The sequence below is a fragment of the Dreissena polymorpha genome, chromosome 4, assembly GCF_020536995.1.
Source record: "Dreissena polymorpha isolate Duluth1 chromosome 4, UMN_Dpol_1.0, whole genome shotgun sequence".
Taxonomy (NCBI): domain Eukaryota; kingdom Metazoa; phylum Mollusca; class Bivalvia; order Myida; family Dreissenidae; genus Dreissena; species Dreissena polymorpha.
In genome coordinates this window covers 138405976-138425808 of record NC_068358.1, presented here as the reverse complement: position 1 = coordinate 138425808, position 19833 = coordinate 138405976, and the positions used below count along the sequence as shown (strand labels likewise).

Sequence of the window (19833 nt, the reverse complement as noted above, 5' to 3'; positions counted from 1 at the left end):
TACTACTACTACTACTACTACTACTACTACTACTACTACTACTACTACTACTACTACTACTACTACTTATCCACGAAGTATCGATCGGGTTTAAGCGATACACAGGTTACAGGCTAGGAAACCTGGTATGAACACGGTTGTCAAAACTGTTATTTACGCCATCGAGTCATCATGGGCAAATTCTTGTGAGGATTACATGTATTTCAAAAGATACGTAACTTTAGTAATGAATAAACGTAATCAACTTAATCGTACAAATAATGTTGGCACACAATATATAAAAAGAACGCTTACATCAAACATGTCAGTTTATACTTGGGACCGTTCGACCGTGGTCTCCTGGTAGGATGCTGGTCTAAAAATTGGAAGGTCCCTGGTTCGAATCCCGCTCAGAATGTTCATGTGAAAAAAACAACAACCCCGCGCTTGCTATTCTCCACACAGGAGTATAAATGGACACTGGTGAGGGAAATAAACCAATGTGCTTTGGCTGCATACTGCGCCGAATTAAACGGACTACTTAGATCCCAATAGTCGGGGCTTAAATGTCAAAGACGGTTGAAAATGAGTCTAGTATCATACGACCCATGCATTTTACTTAAGTTTAAATAGGTCATTTTCATGTTGAGAATGCCACCTAGATTGCCATTTACTCCGTCATATCTGGGAAAATGCACATTTATAAAACTGATCGGCAAGTAGCTAATGTTTTGTAAGTGCTGCCAGTTAACATTTTACAGGCAAATCTTATATTTTGAAATAGCATACACACTTGGGAGTTCATCACAAAACCAACCAATGATTTATGTTTTTAAGATTCCATCTCGTCACAAAATTCACATGTTCTCACAATATGGAATGCGTTGTTATAACATGTGTACTGGTATGTACATTTTAAAATGATTTTATTCTATTTGAATCACCCTATATCGCTCAATTTACCAAAACAAAACAAAGTCTTTCTGTGCTCACATATACATCCTAATTCCTTTGTATTTTTGTGTTCGATTAAAAAACACTTTCGGTCAGTACCGTCACCTGGTTTGTTTATTACTGCATCTCAAAAAGAGGAGAAACCAGATATTAACGCCCGTGATTTTCAAGTTTTATTGGCTAAGCATATTAACCGTGGCCATGTCACTACGGACCGACCAACAAAGTTGGACTTTTCCGCATTTTTTACGAATGGTCAGGTGTTGTGCAATGGGAATTGTTACGGGCATAGTGTGATAAATGGTTAAACATCATACAAAAAGAAAGCTTTATTAAGACCTATACGAAGTACAAACACAACGTATCAAAGTAAAAAATACATTTAAAAAGTACATTTGTATTGTTAATGATCTGTAAAGATCATTTAATTGCTAGCTATAAATGTCGAAGAAAAAAACACTGTTTAATGTAAATGTAATCAAACTCTCACACACATATAACCAGTAGCTGAGCTAACAAATGTACACTTATATCATGCATGTTATGACAATATTTAGAAATAAAAAAAATGTCCATAGATCATAAAAAAGGCTATGGTGATGATGGTACATGCATGAATAATTTCGACAGTTTACAGTTTCAAAGAGATCACCATGCTTGAAAAATATGTCTAAAATTCTTAGTTTCTTTTTTCTCGTAAGGCATATCGGCTTTTCGGCGTATCCTCGCCGTTCGCCGTGCTGCTGTTGTTTGCCGCTTTCCGATTCGGGGTCTTCTGCTGTCTGGGCGGAAGGAAGTCCTCACACAGCGCAAAGGCAACGTAGCCTGGCACGAGGATCCAGATGAGGGAGGGCACAAACACCATAAACTCCGACATGAAGTCGAACGTGTGACCGCCTGTCCCCACGTCAAACGAGTAGAGGTCGAAAATGACAGTCTTCCAGACCACCATGACGCTGACGATGATGGCTAGAAGCTTTGTGGCACGCACCGACTTCAGGACGTTGAAGTAGACTACCAGGTTAATGATCGACTCGATGATGTTGCCGCTGTGAACACAGAGACAACGTGAAATATAATTACTGTGGATTTTGTGTGTGAAAAAGAACGTCAATATATAAGAGCAACGTTTTGGAAGTACTTGTTCATGCATAGCATTGCTTATTAATATAAATTACGCATTAAACAAGAACGTAGCTATTTTACACAAGAACTTTGCCATTTAAAAGGGGAAAAAAGGAAAATATATGCAGTTAATGAAAATACTTACAGTCCCTGAGCCCACACAAAGGAATCGGTTGCATCTCCGTAATGCTTGTCCCATGCAATGTAGTATTTATCTGTATAAAAGATTTACACTATTGTTTTAGATATTCCCATTAAAAGGTATGAAACGTGATTGCCGAAAATCTACAATTGATGAACAGTAAGTTGTTAAGTAGTAAACTTAAAGTAATCTTGTTATTTTTTACGTTATGCATTTCTATAAATGACGTGTACATCTTTTCTAGAGGGCTAGCTTCAAAACAGTTAATGGAAAACTGTACTGTATAAACTGCTAGAAATTCAATACAAATCTTGTTCTAGAATTCTTTAAATTTAAAAATACTTTGTAAATCTATTTCAAAGTCAATTCGCTCCATTAGTTGATTCATAAAACGTTTTAGTCGCGCCCTGGGAAAACCAGGCTAAATGCATGTCTGCACAGGCTAATCAGCGAGGACAACTTCCGTTTAGACTGGATTCTTGTTGAGAAGATACTTCCTGTCAAAGTTGAACATGTCGTCCCATATAAGCCTGTACATACTCCACATACCAATCTAGGGCGACACTTTTCGCACATGCATTAAACCCCGTTTTCCCAGAGCGCGGCTCATATTATTGTGCATTATGTCCAAGATGAAATAACGTACACATACTTGCAAATGTATACACGGTCCGGAAAGTTTATATCATTAAAATAAGGTGCCCAATAATGTCGCATGTATTTCGCCATACACTAAGTACATACAAGGGAAGAAGAGGATCTCGAGGCAACCTCCGGGCAGGGAGTGGGGCCTTAGCACACAGAAAGAGCCGTCCATGATACAGATGACGCTGGAGACCAGCAGCCAGTTCCGAACCCAGCTGGGGATTGCGCGATCCATAGTCGTCATCGCTCCTGTCAGCTACAAAACACAATCACGCGTATTGATGGTAAATTATACGAGATTGATTAGCAAATCCAAGTATCGCCCTGTCGTTTTATATTCCGTAAAGATGTGTAACTCTTGTATATGTATACATACCGGCAATCGTTCATATTCAACGAGACGACGCCTATAATACCACGACCACACAACTACAAACGATGTTTGGACATGCTTTTGATACTGGCCTTGTTCGGTTAAGTTTTCCCGGTATGTTTACCTTGTGCAAACGACTACATAATGTTCTTAAAATATAATGTTTTTGCGTTCACCAGTACTATACTTAGACACAGTAGACCGCAAAGAGTGCAAATAGATATGGGTGGTGAATATTCAAGTTCTAATTGGACATGAAATTAATTTTCAAACACATAAATACAACTCTTACAAGCCATCCGATTTCCTTAACACAATGCCGCCGTTACAAGCTTTCTTACATTAATTGAAACAAGAGTACCGGGCATGTACCCCAGGTATGTATGAGATACTGCATACAACAAATTCCTACGAGTCTTTATCTTTATTGATTATTGTAATTTTACTACAATGCACTACAATCCCATTCAATACAATAAAAGATGTGTCTAAATGATTGGATATTTTACTTCCATAAAGACTTCATTATTTGGTCTAATCGTCTTTGTTACATTTGTGGAATTCGGTCAAGATAATATCAGTATACTGTTTATATCTTAATGCAATAACTTCATTATAATATTGCTCTATGTTCGCTCTCTTGTGGAATACGTAGGAAAAAACGCACTGCGTGTTACACGAGCATTTAAAAAAGCCATGAAACGTTACAATAAATTAAGTCTAAATACATTACAATTAATGTTTTCGAAGTTGTCATAACGAACGTTTTTAATAAAAATAATGCAGTGCTCATCGTCAGAACGCGTGGTATATACCGGTAGTCCGTTGTCACTACATTTCGATGCGTAGCGTATTTGAGTGAACGTGTGGTAATAGGATATGGCAGCTTTACAGCTAAGCTCCTAAGAGTCATTTTAATATATATATCCTGAAGAGAAACATGCATATTCCCAAGAAAACGGTGATCGTCTTGAACTGATAACAAAATGTATTGTCAAGTTAAGTCGAACCTTAATGTATTTGCGCCACGGAACAATGTAATCGCGCGTTACGCAACATGAACACTGTAAAATATTAGCTTCACGATACGATTCGCTTTCAACGCAGATATGATAGATTGAATGCCATGTCTACAAAAATACCTTGCAAATTAGCGCAACATGCACCAAGTGTTGTTTATAAAACATTAATGCGAACAATAATGCATTTACTAAATACACCATCCAACGCATCCCGCGGATCTCAAATGTTTCAGTAAACAAATCGTATGATTCGGTCACTCTGGTGAGCTCGGGCTACTGTCTAACTGGCAGTTACTATCATTAATTCTTTTGTACATATCTCTCCGCACAATTACTGCTATGTAGGCATCATGTCATTGAATGACGGGCCACCTAATTTATCAAGTTGTCATAGGTAAGCAGAAGTGTAAGAAGGTTCCTGTCAGCATATATATTTGAGCCGCGCTCAGGGAAAACAGCGCTTAATGCATATGCGTAACGTATCGTCCCAGCCTGTGTTAATCTGTGACGACACCTTACGCCCATACATTATTTCTCGGAGGCTCTTACATCTTATTTCTGAGGTCAGAAAGTCCCGGTTCCTAAGAGAGTTTATTCAACCGATCGGCAACTTGTTTTTTTTTTATTTTCTTATTAAAACGGTTGTTTTCCATATAACATAAACTATTATTAGAGAGAAATCATATTTTGGCAATTATGTTCACCCATGACAAATATATTTACTAAGCTTTCATAATCATCCGATACAAAAGAAATCTCATGCATGCAAATCATACGTAAGAATATGGTCAAGATACGGCAATGAAATAATGCAATTAAATTTTATTTGAAAACATAAAATATTTCCGATAATTTATGCAATAAAGTGTATAGGTAATTGCAAAAGCAGGACAAAAGAACAAGCTATTAGTGCGACACAAGCAAATCATTCAAACATACAAAACGAAAGTACCGAGAGCTTTAACAATGCATCACTAACTTACAAAAAACATCAAGTTTTAAAATAACACCGTTGCTAGGAAATATTTACTTGCAAGCAAATCAAATTTGTCTTACCTGTTGTTCCGATTTACAACAACTAAATTTCGACAGGTATATGGCCTTTGCTCTTCTCAGATTTCAATAAATATCGGTCTTGTGTACATCATTCCATTTAACCCACCACTTAAGTAGCGTGGGTGACCCGCTTTCGAAACCAATACACTCTTTGTTTACGAGTACGAGTTGTCTCCCTTGCCATAAACGTTTGTATCGCGTTAATGTAGCAAAACTTGCCTGGGGAGTGCAAAGTAGAATGTCGTAAGTTGCCAACTGAGGTCGAAACAGTAAAATAGACGCAAAGTATCTACGACAGTTCACAATCACCCATGACACCACTGGGAATTAACATTGAAACACTCTGCATCAGAATAGTTGAAAGTCTTTTTTTCAAGAAATGCTGCATCGAAAGATATCTTTTAATTTACAATCAAAGAAATTTCTTGCTAAGTTTTTCTCTAAATATTAAATTCTAGGTTTTTAGGAAAACAGCTATTAGCTTATGTCTGTTTTTATCATGTCCGACGTTAAATAAATTTTCTTGTATCTTTTCGTTTGCCCGTGCAGACCGTTGCATCTAATCGGGTTTGACCGTCTTGATTTGCAAACGATTTGTCTTATCTTGAAACGAAGGTGACGTCATTGAATTGAAACAACCTTTCCAATTAAGGTGCCGAACCACATGGTCGCGACTTTGCTTGCTGTACTTTCATACTTCGCAAAAATGGCAGACAAGAGATCCGAACGCACATTTATCATGGTTAAGCCCGATGGGGTTCAACGGGGCCTTGTGGGTGAAATTATGAAGCGTTTTGAGAACCGAGGATACAAACTTGTCGCCTGTAAAATGTGCCGGGTAGGTTATTAGAAGGCAATTGTCAAAATAATTGTACCGAGAACGGTGTTCAATCTTCAAGGTCAAATGTTCGTCAAACATGACTTCTATAAGGGAATTTGTGCGCGTCGAAAGTATTAAAATGGCATATCATTTTAAGCTTTTTTTTTTTAAATTTAAGTCGATATTTCACATGTAATATAACTCGCATATTTATTTTGTGAAAAAATGTGGGTTTGACAATATTAATACACTACTAGGAAATTAAATTGTCAAAAACTATAATATAGACATATATAAAGAATTTAAATCTGTACTGAATGTGAAGTGGCATATAATTTTAAGCTTTTTCAAACACGTATTAATCTTTGGAATAGTTCTTCTTGAAATCATTGAGTTTTCATGAGTACATGCGTACAGCTCAGAGATCTTTGTGCTAGATAGTCCATACACTGTAACTCCAACATAGTGCGGTCCGTTATAATGCTGTGTCCATTATAACGCCGGGGGTGCTTGGATCCCGTTTTTTCTCCAACCTTCCATTTCTGATTCAAATCCATGTTATGCAACTTCATGTATTTTGCAGAAAATTCAAAGAAGCCGGATATCACAGCTTGATTGCTTTATCTGTCCGTGTAACTGATTTTAATCGATTATAGGTTAAACGACACTCGACAGCTAATTGGTGTTGATCTGTTGTGTTATTTCAATAAAGTTGTGAAAACTCGCCAGTCAGTGTTTATTACAGTTAAGTCCGGTAATCTTGCGCGTCCGGTAATCTTGCGCACTTCACATTTGCGAATCTCGCAGACGACGAATGGTTTTCTTTAGTGATGAAATATGGAATTTCACATGTTAAAGAATAAACGGATTTAAAAGTTATGTATTCCATGCAAAATTAAATTCGATCATTACATTTAAACACCGGTTGCGTCATCTCTATACATCCACGGACTCTAGATCGTAAACACTGGCCTTCTTACGAAAAAATCAAAATGCATCACAAATTCCCTGCAGTCTTTAGCGTTTTCATACTTTAAATTAAGAATTCATAAATCCAACATGTAATTTAGCATTCCATTGCACAATATTCCGATCAGTTATGGTATTTTTTGCCATGAAAATATATCGCATCAGACGACATAGTCATCATTTCCCGCCATTCTGTCATACCAATTTGGTATGATCTCTGCATGCGCAATGGCCTAGTTTTGATATTTTCTGTTAACTATGGAAGCATGATCGTGGTATCAAACCTGTTATGCATTTTTTTCACGCATACCGGTACTTTTTTCGGCGTAAGCTGTATTAAGCCAGCTTTTCACCCTGACTTGACCTTTGTAAGTGTCCAATAATATTCAAATAAAAATTCCCGCGGCTAGGTACGAATGAATACACTTCATTTATTCCATTGGCTGAGTTGAGTATAACACCAGAACATTGGAAACATATCCGCGTCTTTGTAACACTGTTTTAATGCATGAAACAATGTTATCTCTAATGAAAAGGCTCAATAGATAGAACAGTTTTACAATCAATTTTGTTCGACATAAATACAGTTTGTGCGTTCACCTTTTATTTTCAGAGAATTACCAGCGCAAAAGCGTTTATACTAAAGGCTATGTTCTCATATTTAGTACTTACTTGCATTGCATTTCAACCCGCGAGGTTTCGGGTCAATTCGCGACCAGTGTGTGGAAGTCAGAGTTTATATACAGTTCATCACCGGAGTTCGCAGTAGGGGTTGCGATCTTTTCATTGAAGGAAAAAAATGGAATCTATGCTATTTTTGTCTGATAGAGTAAATAGTTTGTTTAGTCGCTTTGTCGATATATCAATATTTTAGGCACAGCTGTTGCCTTGGTCGTGTACAGTTGGCGTAAAACAGAGTATTCACATAATGTACGTGAAGCATTAAAATTATAAATTAGTTTTTAAATAGGGCGTAAAAAAGAATACATCGTACATATTTTTTAAATTAAATTTGCGCATTAAAAGTACCTTTATCACATAGCTTGCGCCCGACGCTATCGCTAGGTGAAACTGTGGAAATTTAGTACAAGTATATTTGATGTAAACACGTTTCTTGTTAATAATTACTGCTAGCGCAATATTATAAGCGACATACATAAGGAGCAATTTGCGGAAATATATGTTTCGTTTGAGAACTGTTGATTCGCAGGTTTTCGGATGCAATAATGTTGAAAATATCTACGGGTTAAGATTAACATATGTAGCTCAGCTTTTAACATTGCACTGTTATATAATTTTGTAAACAGCGTAGTAATATACGTTAACGTCTCAAGTCAAAAACTGTGATAGTGTATACTAGTGTTTGTCTATTGCAATATTTAGTTCACTGAAATATTTATTATATGTGTAATTACTGTTAATCACTTCAAGTGGAATCATAATCATAATTGTTACGGAACTCTATTTCCTCACATTAATTTATGCGGGTGTACTGCGGGTGTGTATTGCGGGAAAACGTGTACTGCGCATTAGACCTAAGAAAGAACCAACGATTGATGAAGAAGGCCATGTTCTCATATTTAGTACTGACCGACATACTCCTGTCAACATGTTATATGTAAAAGTATAGAGAGCAGTGGAAGCGATGCCTCACTTTAATGCATTGCATTTCAACCCGCGAGGTATAAGGGGTCAGTTCGCGGTTAGTGTGTATGACTGTCAGAGTTTATATACAGGTCAGACCTTATGTGCTGTTCGGAGTACGCGGTCAGTAACATAATAGTTATATAATAAAGACGCTATAGCGTGAACTAGGTGAACTGGAATTTTTTTTACCACCAGAAAGCTGTGAAATGAAGATATCCAGCGATATTATTTTATGGCATGTCAATAATAGATTCTTAATGTGTTTTCAACAATACCATGATAAATATTATTTTTAATTAATTAACAAGAATTATTCCATCATATTTACTAATGTATTATTGCAGCAAATTGACTAATGTATTAAGTATGAGCGCGATGATTCTCGATACTGTTAATAATCGAATCAAACACACGTAGCAATGCCCGATAAACCACTCAAACAGGTTTGTTCGAAGAACGCGCGTATACATATTTAAACTATGTACGGAAACTTCTCGTGTGGCCGGTTGACTTTGATTTTCTGTTTTGTATCTATAGGTTTATGACCAGCAATATTTAATAATGTAAAATAAGCCGCGAAAACTCCGCGTAACATCCCGTACTGCGTTTGATGCAGCTAAAAACTGCACAGAAAAAGATATTAGCTATCCTTGATCTCATTCATTTAAATCTTTACCTTCCATAAACTCCAACCACAATCAACGCCGTATATCTTTTTAAAGATATGTCTTGTTATTAATGACTATATTATATATTGATTTGTAGTGAACAAAAACTGCACTAGAAATCCACATTTAATTTCAATGGTTTTACAAACTGATTTTTAAAATATTTTTCTGGAATGTTTTTTGTCAATAATTGGACACCATATGTCTACAATTTTGGAAATATGCCTAAACGAGGTCATTATACAAAGTGCGCAAGATTACCGGACACTGTGATAGTTTGAAAATGAGGTGAGTCATGTTTGTTTTGAAATCAAATCGGACAGTTCTTCAGTGAATTAATCAGATATTTTTGTGTAAATAAGCACATGAACTTATTATTTTCATAATAAATTTAGATATTATGTTGCCAATTTATAAAAGAACATGTTTTTAAACCAATTGATCCTTAACTGCGCAAGATTACCGGACAGCATCGTACATGTATTCCCTATACGCGGTTCGTTGCGCTAGTTTCGATAAGGAACGTGCAAGCGGGATAATTATAAAATTAAAGTTATTCGAAACGATACAAACATTTTTACATTGATATGGTTGCAGTTTGACTCTATAAAAAAGGAGCGGCTGTAAAATATACTGCGCACAGTATAAAACAAGTTTTTCTGTCATTTCATTATCATTCTAATATTTAGTCATTTAATTTATTTCGTGTACGAGAAATTAATTAAATAATCCAGACGATTTATTAACATGCTAACGCACTGTAATTGTTAACAGAGATTTTCTTTTGCCCAGTAGATCTATCAGAAAGTCCCCGAAAATCACGTTTTTTGCATGACGTCGTATGACGCAATTTGTACATGTAGAGTATTGCATTCAATCTAAATTTAGATTCGCTTTTTTCCAATGAAAGCTCTGCCCCATAATGCAACCTGTTCTCTTTACACTTCTGAAAAATGGCGCATGCATATTGCGGTGTTTACAAAATTCGTAAACATATTTACAGTCATAAATGTTGAAGATGATTATTCTTGTAAGTGATGTTGTAATTTTGTTGGATTATCGGATTAACATGCACGTAATAAAAGCGGTATGTATAATGTTATCGATACGATGCGGTTTATATGCATGCATTTTCGGATGACAACACAGCTTACACTTTACAGGACCTATATTATAGGCTATACTATTGATGTTGTTATAGCCCCTGCAATAAATGAGCTCAAAACTTATAACGCGGATCCGTTTATAATGCTGTTGCGTGGCATGGACCCCATCATCCGCGTTATATTGGAGTTACAGTGTATAAACGTACTCTCTGGGAATCCATATGCACCCCAGTTTTTTTTTTTAATGAAATATTCGGCGTTATTCGGCCCCATTCCCCTATCTTTAGAGTATATATTTTTCCCCCAAATATTAAAAAAATTCCCCTCTCGGAAGTGTTATTAAATTTTAATCAATACCTCATTTAAATACGTCTTTCGTTACGAATTTACTACAATTTTCCTGAACTGCATCCGCATGTTTACTTTATTTTAGCCTTTACCGCAAACAGTACATAGTTCACTATCACGACTTTCGCTTTACGACATCTACCGCAAACCATACGTATTCCAACATGTCGCACAACAACAAAAGCTATCGAAAAAATTGACAAATCTGTTTTAAATTGATATTCTTTTCAAACAAGTATAACTTAAAAGTCAGTCTTCTTCAAATACTGGCAGTGAAACGCCAGAAACGTCCGGTCAAGAGTGTTGAAAGACTGTTTAGTTTGCTCAACCTGCTTTGCACGCCACAGAGAAACAGGCTTGGGGAAGCTACACTAGAGTCCCCGATCAGACTGTGTCTGCACACGGAGAGACTTGGTGAAAAGGAGGTCACCAGAATAATTGATAAATTCGCTGAAAAGCCCAGAAATGTTGAACTTTGAACATGAACATAACATGTTTATGAATTAAAGAGTTTGAATTATGTTTTTCTCCCTCTGTATGGTGAATTATAGTGTTAAAACTTAATTTTGTACTGTTACTAGCTAAGTATAGAAATTTCCCCCTTTTCCCCTTTTACGCGCGAATTTTCCCCCCTCAGGGGACCCGACCCCCTTCCCCCAAAACTAAAAAAAACACTGCACCCCTTCATTAAGACAATCGCAAATCTTCGCACAGGTTTTGTGTGCATCACTAAACAGACATTGTTACCAATTAAGGAAAGCGATGAATAAACTTCATAAACACATTAAGTTAACTAGTTCTTCATCAATGCTCTGAGCTTTTATAAGTACATACGTACAGCTCAGAGTTCTTCTTGATAACCCATTTTTCAATGTCAAAAAATAATGTCTCCCATATGTCTATAAAATCGAGTTCAATCAACCTAATACATCGTTACAAACACAATACCTGTTATTTCGGATATCAATTTGCGAGTGAATTGTGGATAAATACTCAAAACAAAAACTGTATACAAAACCGTTATCAAACCCAAAGCCGAAGTTTTGAATTGACAATTCGATCTATCTTACGGATGTTCCGGAGATAGTCAGTATATTACGATTGGTAGACAAGACACGAGATCTATCTCGCCGTGGATTCCGGAGATAGTCTATAGCGTACTTTTGAATTCGGAATTACTCCGAATACTCGGCTTTGTCCATTGCCAAAACATATACATTTAAAACAACCGTTGATGTGTTTGAAACTTTGGATTAATATCAATATTATGCGAGCATAACATATCATGTAAGTTGTTTTAACTTGCGCATTATGGATATATTTACGATCTATGTGTGTTTATTTATGCCAGAAAATAGTTTATGTGGCTAATATTCCCGATTAAACTGCAGCCCGGATTCTGGGTGGCGAGTTTTTATGGAAAATCTGGTTGTCAGTTGCAACTCCCAGCAATCTGGAGGGTCAATAGCTGGGAGTTGTATTATTGCAGCCTACGGACTTTATCCTTTGCATGCAACCTCAAAAGCACGGCGATATTTCAACACACTATTCTTGCTGTCATTTTCATTTTGAAATTTCGAACAGTGTAGATATTCGACGACTCTCGACATCATTATTGACTTAGGGGTACATCAAATATCACGATGTGCAAAAGATTGATGTTCTGCGACCTAAATGTTAGCGACACTTTGTCGGCAACATTAGGCCACGGCTTTTATATTTCTTGGTTTACAAAACCGCCGACCCTAATTTTTGGAAAAAGGGAAAAAAAATAAAATCGGAAAATCGTCTTTTTTTTAAATATTTTATTCCCGACCGCACTGCAAAACGAGCGAAACGAGAAAAAAAACGATCCGGTTTGAGTACGGTTGCGAATAAAATCAAGTAAGTACAATCAACGATTGGTTCACATATATTGCAGAGATCGGGATATTTTTCAATGTGACACATTATGTACCAGTCCTTTTATGGGCACTTCTCAAAATTTATTTCGGGTAAAAATTACAGACAATAAGAAAATCAGCGTCAGTAAAATGTCGACCCCATCAAAATTTATTTCCGAGTCTGTGACGCAACTATATTGTTTAACATGTTAATTATATTAAACAAACCCGATATTATAGTAGATAAAAAAGTATTTGATAATTAGTATAAATAATCCAATAAAACACTGCCATTATTTACGATATATGTGTTTAGGAATTTTGTAAACACGTCCGCCATAGTTTATAGGAACTGTACAGAAAGTTTGGAAATCGGAACAAATCGGTATATCTCGGAAAATCATTGATAAATGTATTTGTCGTTTCAATGCTTAGGGCCGAGTAATTTCGGCAAATCGGAACTCAACTTGCGTAAAACACTAGCTCAATTAACCATTAAACTCCACCTCCGTTCTCGGCAAAAGATTCGAAGGCGGAGCTATGCACGTGCTTTTATTAAATTGGAGGATTGCAATTGAGAAACAAACACACGATTGGTTCGGCATGTTGATTGCTAGACATAGGAAGCCAATTTTTTCGGCGCGAAATTTGTCGCTTTATTGCTTCCGACATAAAGCAGCTTTCCTTTGATGACGTCAAACTGTCAATTCACACAGACTGCACATTTTCGGAAGACTAACTGACTCCTTGTTTACAATTCCGGTAAAAAAAAACACTTGCTAACATTAAACTTTGGATTAAATTATCAAAATAAAGCAAAAGCGAAGTTGACAAATATGATTAAATTAATTCGCATCAGTTCAAATAAGACGTTTTGCGTTGTAAATCAACGAGTTTTCATGACAACAATAACTTTGACAAACATTACCGCGACGACGCATGGATCGATCTACCTCGATTTTTTTTCATGTACGATCTCATAAGTCGAGTAAGAGCAAACACATACCGGGTAATTTGTGTATGAGTAGTTTATCTTATATAAGATTTATGCAACGGGCATTGCATTGCGTAATGAAGCGCATCGAATTATGGAAATGAAGCGCAGTTTTTCGTTTTAATGGGAGAAGAACGCATGTCATGTAATGGAGTGTTTAAAATTGCCTGATGTTACAAAAGGTGCTTTTAGGACTCATTTCATTTGAAGATATAGATGTGTTTCATTGCATAATTTGGATTTTGTATCTTGTGTTAAGGTTATAAAAGATATGTTGTCTTTGTTCTGATGTTATTAGTATTAACTTTTTTTTCCGATGTTTTTTTGTTGTTTTTTTTTCGACCGCCCGATGGGCCATTTTCAAAATAATTTTTGTAAACCAATAAAAAAAAAAGTCGTGGCCTTACAACAGTTCTAATATGGTGGATAGAGCGTAGAAAATATTAACAAAGTTAATGAAAAGCTACTATTTCTTGCTTTAATGGTACCATTTGCATGAGTGTACTTTAGACGGGTAAACGTTGATTAGTTTTTGCAGTATCAGTGGTCCTTAGCCTTTGCAGTGGTGATAAAATTATGTGACTTTGGACAATAGACGGCTAGACGGCGCATTGCAACTCTCTGGGTTATAAAGCTGAGAGTTGAATTATTGCAACTACTTGGTAGAGGAAGAAATCATAAAAAATAAATCAACATTTTTCCTCATCAATTTGGGGGTTGTACTGGTACAGGTCAAATTAGGACAATTAGCGTTGTTTTTATCCATATTGTTAAATTATTATTTATGCTTAAAACTTCGTAAAACATGTACAATTAATAAGCTGCATATTGACATAAGTGGTGAGTGATTTCCTGTAAAATCCTGTTTCTTTTACCCGCTAAACCATAAGATTATCATACTAAACATTATTTTATCTGAAGCCTTGCTTCAGAGTATCAACTGTTTCAATCTGTAATCTTGAGCCTCATGTTTCGTAGGATAACCTGCCTCTTACTGAACTAGATTTGCGTCATTGGACTCAACTGTTGATGAAACGTTGCTCAAACAAACGTATACACATCAATATATTTTTATTTCATTGTAATAAAAGTGCAATAACAATTTCAATTAGGTGTTGTTCGCCGTTTATCATCATCTAGTTATTGAGTTTATTGTCTTTGATCTGCTGAGTGTTGGCTAATAAAGCTGCAACATCCCTGAAAACAAGTGTGTAATAAATTTGTTTACCATTAGCCCTAGTTGTTACTTCTCTACCTGAACAAAAACAACGCTACGCAGGGTTCTCAATAAGAGCCAGCCAAATCGGCCGTTTGAAATCAGATTTTGGCCGGTTGAAAATTGCTCAGATTTGGAAAATCGGCAATTGACTTTAAAATTTGCGTGTCATTTCGGTAATTTTGCTCCTATTTGCTATTAAGCAAAGACGTCGCTTCATTATCTCCCTTAACGCATTACATCAACAATGAAAAGGCGCATATTGGAATCGGTCAAAAGCAGTAAAATATGTTGACGTTCTGTTCATCACATGTTGAGTTAAAATTTTACAAAAGTAATAGAGCTTTTTCCATTTATCTTTTGTAAGCTAAAATTCATAAAATGCACACACAAATGCTCAAATTTAACTGCCTTGTTGACCACTAAAATAGCCATAAAATGGCCCAAAACGCGAGAAATAAAGTGCTCAATTTTTAAATTTTCAGGGGGAGCCCCGAACCCCCCTAGAAGGCCTTTTGGTTTCACATTTGGGCCTGTTGGCTTAAGAGTTATTGAGAACCCTGGCTATGTAGATTTAATGCATTAGCTTTTGATAAGAAATGTCAGTTGTGAAATATCTTTATTTATCTAGATTGCGAAACAGACAAAGGATTAATTCATGGATTAATGTATTTCATGCCTGTGGTAATTCAGTTGTTGTTGTTTTTAATTAGACATAATTATTCTGAATGTAAATTTGTCCACTGACTAAAACATGAACATTTTGTTGCGAAAAATAATGGTTTCACATAATGAAGGTTTTTGAGCCAAATAAAATGGTTTTCAATACTTATTATTATGTAATCTTGGCCATGCATTTAATTATTATGCCCCCCTTCTTCGAAGGGGGGGTATATTGCTTTGCACATGTCGGTCTGTTGGTTGGTCCGTCCACCAGGTGGTTTCCGGATGATAACTCAAGAACGCTTGGGCCTAGGATCATGAAACTTCATAGGTACATTGATCATGACTCGCAGATGACCCCTATTGATTTTGAGGTCACTAGGTCAAAGGTCAAGGTCACAGTGACCCGAAATAGTAAAATGGTTTCCGGATGATAACTCAAGAACGCTTAGGCCTAGGATCATGAAACTTGATAGGTAGATTGATCATGACTCACAGATGACCCCTATTGATTTTGAGGTCAATAGGTCAAAGGTCAAGGTCACAGTGACCCGAAATAGTAAAATGGTTTCCGGATGATAACTCAAGAACGCTTAGGCCTAGGATCATGAAACTTGATAGGTAGATTGATCATGACTTGCAGATGACCCCTATTGATTTTCAGGTCACTAGGTCAAAGGTCAAGGTCACAGTGACCCAAAATAGTAAAATGGTTTCCGGATGATAACTCAAGAACGCTTATGTCTAGGATCATGAAACTTCGTAGGTAGATTGATAATGGCTGGCAGATGACCTCTATTGATTGTCAGGTCACTAGGTCAAAGGTCAAGGTCACGGTGACTCAAAATAGTAAAATGGTTTCCGGATGATAACTCAAGAACGCTTATGCCTAGGATCATGAAACTTGATAGGTAGATTGATCATGACTCGCAGATGACCCCTAATGATTTTCAGGTCACTATATCAAAGGTCAAGGTCACGGTGACCTGATATAGTAAAATGGTTTCCGGATGATTACTCAAGAACGCTAATGGCAACGATCATGAAACTTCATAGATACATTGATCATGACTCGCAGATGACCCCTAATGATTTTGAGGTCACTAGGTCAAAGGTCAAGGTCATGGTGACCCGAAATAGTAAAATGGTTTCCGGATGATAACTCAAGAACGCTTATGCCTAGGATCATGAAACTTCATAGGTACATTGATCATGACTCACAGATGACCCCTATCGATTTTGAGGTCACTAGGTCAAAGGTCAAGTTCACGGTGACCCGTAATAGTAAAATCGTTTCCGGATGATAACTAAAGAACGCTGCCTAGGATCATGAAACTTGATAGGTAGATTGATCATGACTCGCAGATGACCCCTATTGATTTTCAGGTCACTAGGTCAAAGGTCAAGGTCACAGTGACAAAAACATACTCACACAATGGCTGTCACTACAACGGAGAGCCCATATGGGGGGCATGCATGTTTTACAAACAGCCCTTGTCATCTTTTTCAGCCATCGCAGGAGCACCTAGAAGAGCACTACAGGGACCTGAAGTCTAAGCCTTTCTTCCCTGGTCTCATTACATACATGACCAGTGGACCAGTGGTTTGCATGGTAAGTGGCATTGACCTTTAAGAATGTAGAGATCCAGATTATAGGATTTGTATCTGTTTAAAATGTACATGGAAATGTTGTATATACAAATACATTATAAAACTCTGCAAGAATCTTTGGTAATTTTCTTGATTCATTGTTTATCGTCTAAAATTTAATTGTATTGTTAATTAATAAATCATTCATTTGACTGTTTGTAAAATGCTTGGAAACATAGTTATTCATAACATTGGTTTAAAAAGTAAAAGTGCCATACAACCAATCATCCAGACTTCCAAATCTGATTATCAGTTTTATTTAACCCTTTACCACTTAGATACATATTTTGATGCATATGAAGACCCTCAGAAAGTTGCATATAATTAAAGATCTTTTTTACCAGATTCAAATTTTAAAGCTTCATTTCTAACCCAGAGATACTGATGAGCAGCAAACTGCACATAAACCTGAACATACTGCGAGTTACTCGCAGGCTGTTCTGGTTTTATGCTGTTTGCACATGGCCATTTTCACGTTGTTTTTAAGTGGGAAAGGTTAAATGACTTTGAAATTAGAGCTGTGTTAAACTTGTTCTGAGAACGGGCATTATTGTTAATGTCTGACTGCCGTTTTGCAGGTGTGGGAGGGCAAGGAGGTGGTTAAGATGGGTCGCATGATGCTGGGAGCCACCAACCCCCTTGAGTCCAACCCAGGAACCATCCGAGGAGACTTCTGCATCGATGTCGGCAGGTACGATCAGGGGGCTTCATATTTTTGTTATTATTTAAACTATGGCACTTAACCAAATGTTATTGTAACAATAGGAAAAGGGCATGCGTTGAAGTTACAGTTATGGACATACGTACCTTGTATTCAATTGTTTTGTAGTAATTTATGTGTTTATTGTTCACACAATTTCTGTCGTACATTTCTCATGTTTGAGTTAATGGGCTTTACATTGACATTCAAGGCCCATGGATACATTTCTAGCTTTAAAAGGAAATGTATTTCAATATTTCTTAATTTTATTGTTGAATTAAGATTTGGAACTACAACTAAGTTTCAAAACAAATACGAAGCAACTAGTATTTCCAGGAAGTTTCTCAGTTTTGAGACAATAGTTGCATGACGTCTCACATGTTGTATGTCGTGTTTTCAGGAACATCTGCCACGGCTCTGACAGTGTGGAGAGTGGAAAGAGGGAGTCTTCCCACTGGTTCAAGGAGGGAGAGATCCAGGAATGGAAGCCCGCAGAGTTCGACTGGGTCTATGAATAAATACTACGCACATATATGTGGAACAGTCTATTTATAATTGCAAATATGCTCATGTTTATACACTCCAAGAATGGTTGAATATCTGTATAATTATTGTTTTTAAGTGCTAATGCAAGTGCTAAATTTACTCTCTGTGTTTACGTTTAATGTTTAAATTAGTGTTGCCTTCTGAAAATTAAAACAGTTGATCTGTTGTTAAATTAAGATTGTCCAAATCTCAAAATAAAACTGGAACTGAAAAGTGTTTCTTGATTTTTAGATCATATTAAGAAAGTGGCTCTGTTTACAGTTTTGGATTACTAAATGTTTAATTATTCAACAATCTGTGGAAGGACAGCAATTTATAAATACTTTTTATCAGAACATGGCAATACAGTTAACAACTGAAAATCTGTTGTTATGCTCACAAAGAGCACCAGGTCAGGATTTTTCTTATGCTTTGTACCGGTATATCACTTGTAAGTTGTTAACAATTTATAACATAAATGTTTACCAATAGGCTGACAGAAAACAGTTGCGAGAACAAAACACTATAAATTTTGATAAATCATTCTTAAATCTTTGTTCTGTTCCATAGTTGTTTCGCAGTGCAGTTCAATTTATATTTAATTGTTTAACACCTTTTGTAAATTTAGCCTATCAATAAATGTAGATCTTTCCCTTAAAAAAACATTTATACAGACATAGCATATGCCATGGCTATCAATATCATAGCATATTGTCCATCCTGAGATGCTGCATATTGTCGCTGTCGTTCTCAAACCTCGTAGCTCCAAAATTTTCAAAAAAGTTTTTCATATTTTCCGAATATATGAAGACTGGCGCCTGTTAATGCTATATATCGTAGCTCTACGCCAATCAGAGCCCTCGAAAAAGCCACTTGACGAAATGTTGTAGCTTGATTGTTGACTTAATACGGCGAAAAGTCGTAGCGACGTCATTTCACCTATAGGTTCGTCATTTCCTTTGGACATATTTGACAAAAACGTTTTTATATTTGCAGCTACGAGGTTTCCTATCAGGACAAATTGTCGTACCTCATAAAACAGACAAAACTGTGGTGACAAAATATCGTAGCTACGATTTCTGAATATAAGTATGACTTACGCGTCTACGGCTTGTACCATATCTTGCAGCTTCATTTGTTTGGTATTTTTACAGAATTTCAATTTCTAAAACATCGTTATAAAAAAATGAGACGTTTTTTTCTCTCCTGAAAAGTTGGCATTTTGTAGCTACGAGGTTTGAGAACGACAGTGACGATATGTGTAAAATACATGTAAGTAGGAAAACGTGGCACAAAGGGTAAACATGAAAAATACCAGTAGTGTGAATGTGTATAATGAAAGTTTTAC

At 36.4% G+C, this 19833-nt stretch overlaps 3 protein-coding genes across 4 annotated transcripts in view; 2 read left to right on the top strand and 1 right to left on the bottom strand.

The window, feature by feature from the left end:
* LOC127876891 (LON peptidase N-terminal domain and RING finger protein 1-like) overlaps positions 1 to 19833 on the top strand; it is a 153020-nt gene that overhangs the window by 48061 nt on the left and 85126 nt on the right. The gene's annotated exons all lie outside the window — the stretch shown is intronic.
* On the bottom strand, positions 1248 to 5481 carry LOC127876897 (uncharacterized). The gene is made up of 4 exons (XM_052422404.1): positions 5297 to 5481; positions 2945 to 3101; positions 2204 to 2273; positions 1248 to 1982 (listed from the first exon to the last, which is right to left on the bottom strand). The coding sequence occupies exons 2-4, from the start codon at positions 3087 to 3089 to the stop codon at positions 1613 to 1615; spliced, it is 585 nt and encodes a 194-aa protein (XP_052278364.1). The 5' UTR covers positions 3090 to 3101; positions 5297 to 5481; the 3' UTR covers positions 1248 to 1612.
* On the top strand, positions 5928 to 18719 carry LOC127876898 (uncharacterized). Its single transcript, XM_052422405.1, has 4 exons — positions 5928 to 6134; positions 17121 to 17222; positions 17839 to 17951; positions 18361 to 18719. The coding sequence occupies exons 1-4, from the start codon at positions 5961 to 5963 to the stop codon at positions 18476 to 18478; spliced, it is 507 nt and encodes a 168-aa protein (XP_052278365.1). The 5' UTR covers positions 5928 to 5960; the 3' UTR covers positions 18479 to 18719.

Coding starts and splice junctions, on each gene's coding strand:
- LOC127876897 (XM_052422404.1), bottom strand. CDS start 3,089: ATGACGACTATGGATCGCGCAATCCCCAGCTGGGTTCGGAACTGGCTG. Junction 2,274..2,944: donor CGAGATCCTCTTCTTCCCTT/GTATGTACTTAG, acceptor TCTTTTATACAG/ATAAATACTACATTGCATGG. Junction 1,983..2,203: donor TTTGTGTGGGCTCAGGGACT/GTAAGTATTTTC, acceptor CTGTGTTCACAG/CGGCAACATCATCGAGTCGA.
- LOC127876898 (XM_052422405.1), top strand. CDS start 5,961: ATGGTCGCGACTTTGCTTGCTGTACTTTCATACTTCGCAAAAATGGCA. Junction 6,135..17,120: donor TCGCCTGTAAAATGTGCCGG/GTAGGTTATTAG, acceptor CATCTTTTTCAG/CCATCGCAGGAGCACCTAGA. Junction 17,952..18,360: donor TTCTGCATCGATGTCGGCAG/GTACGATCAGGG, acceptor TCGTGTTTTCAG/GAACATCTGCCACGGCTCTG.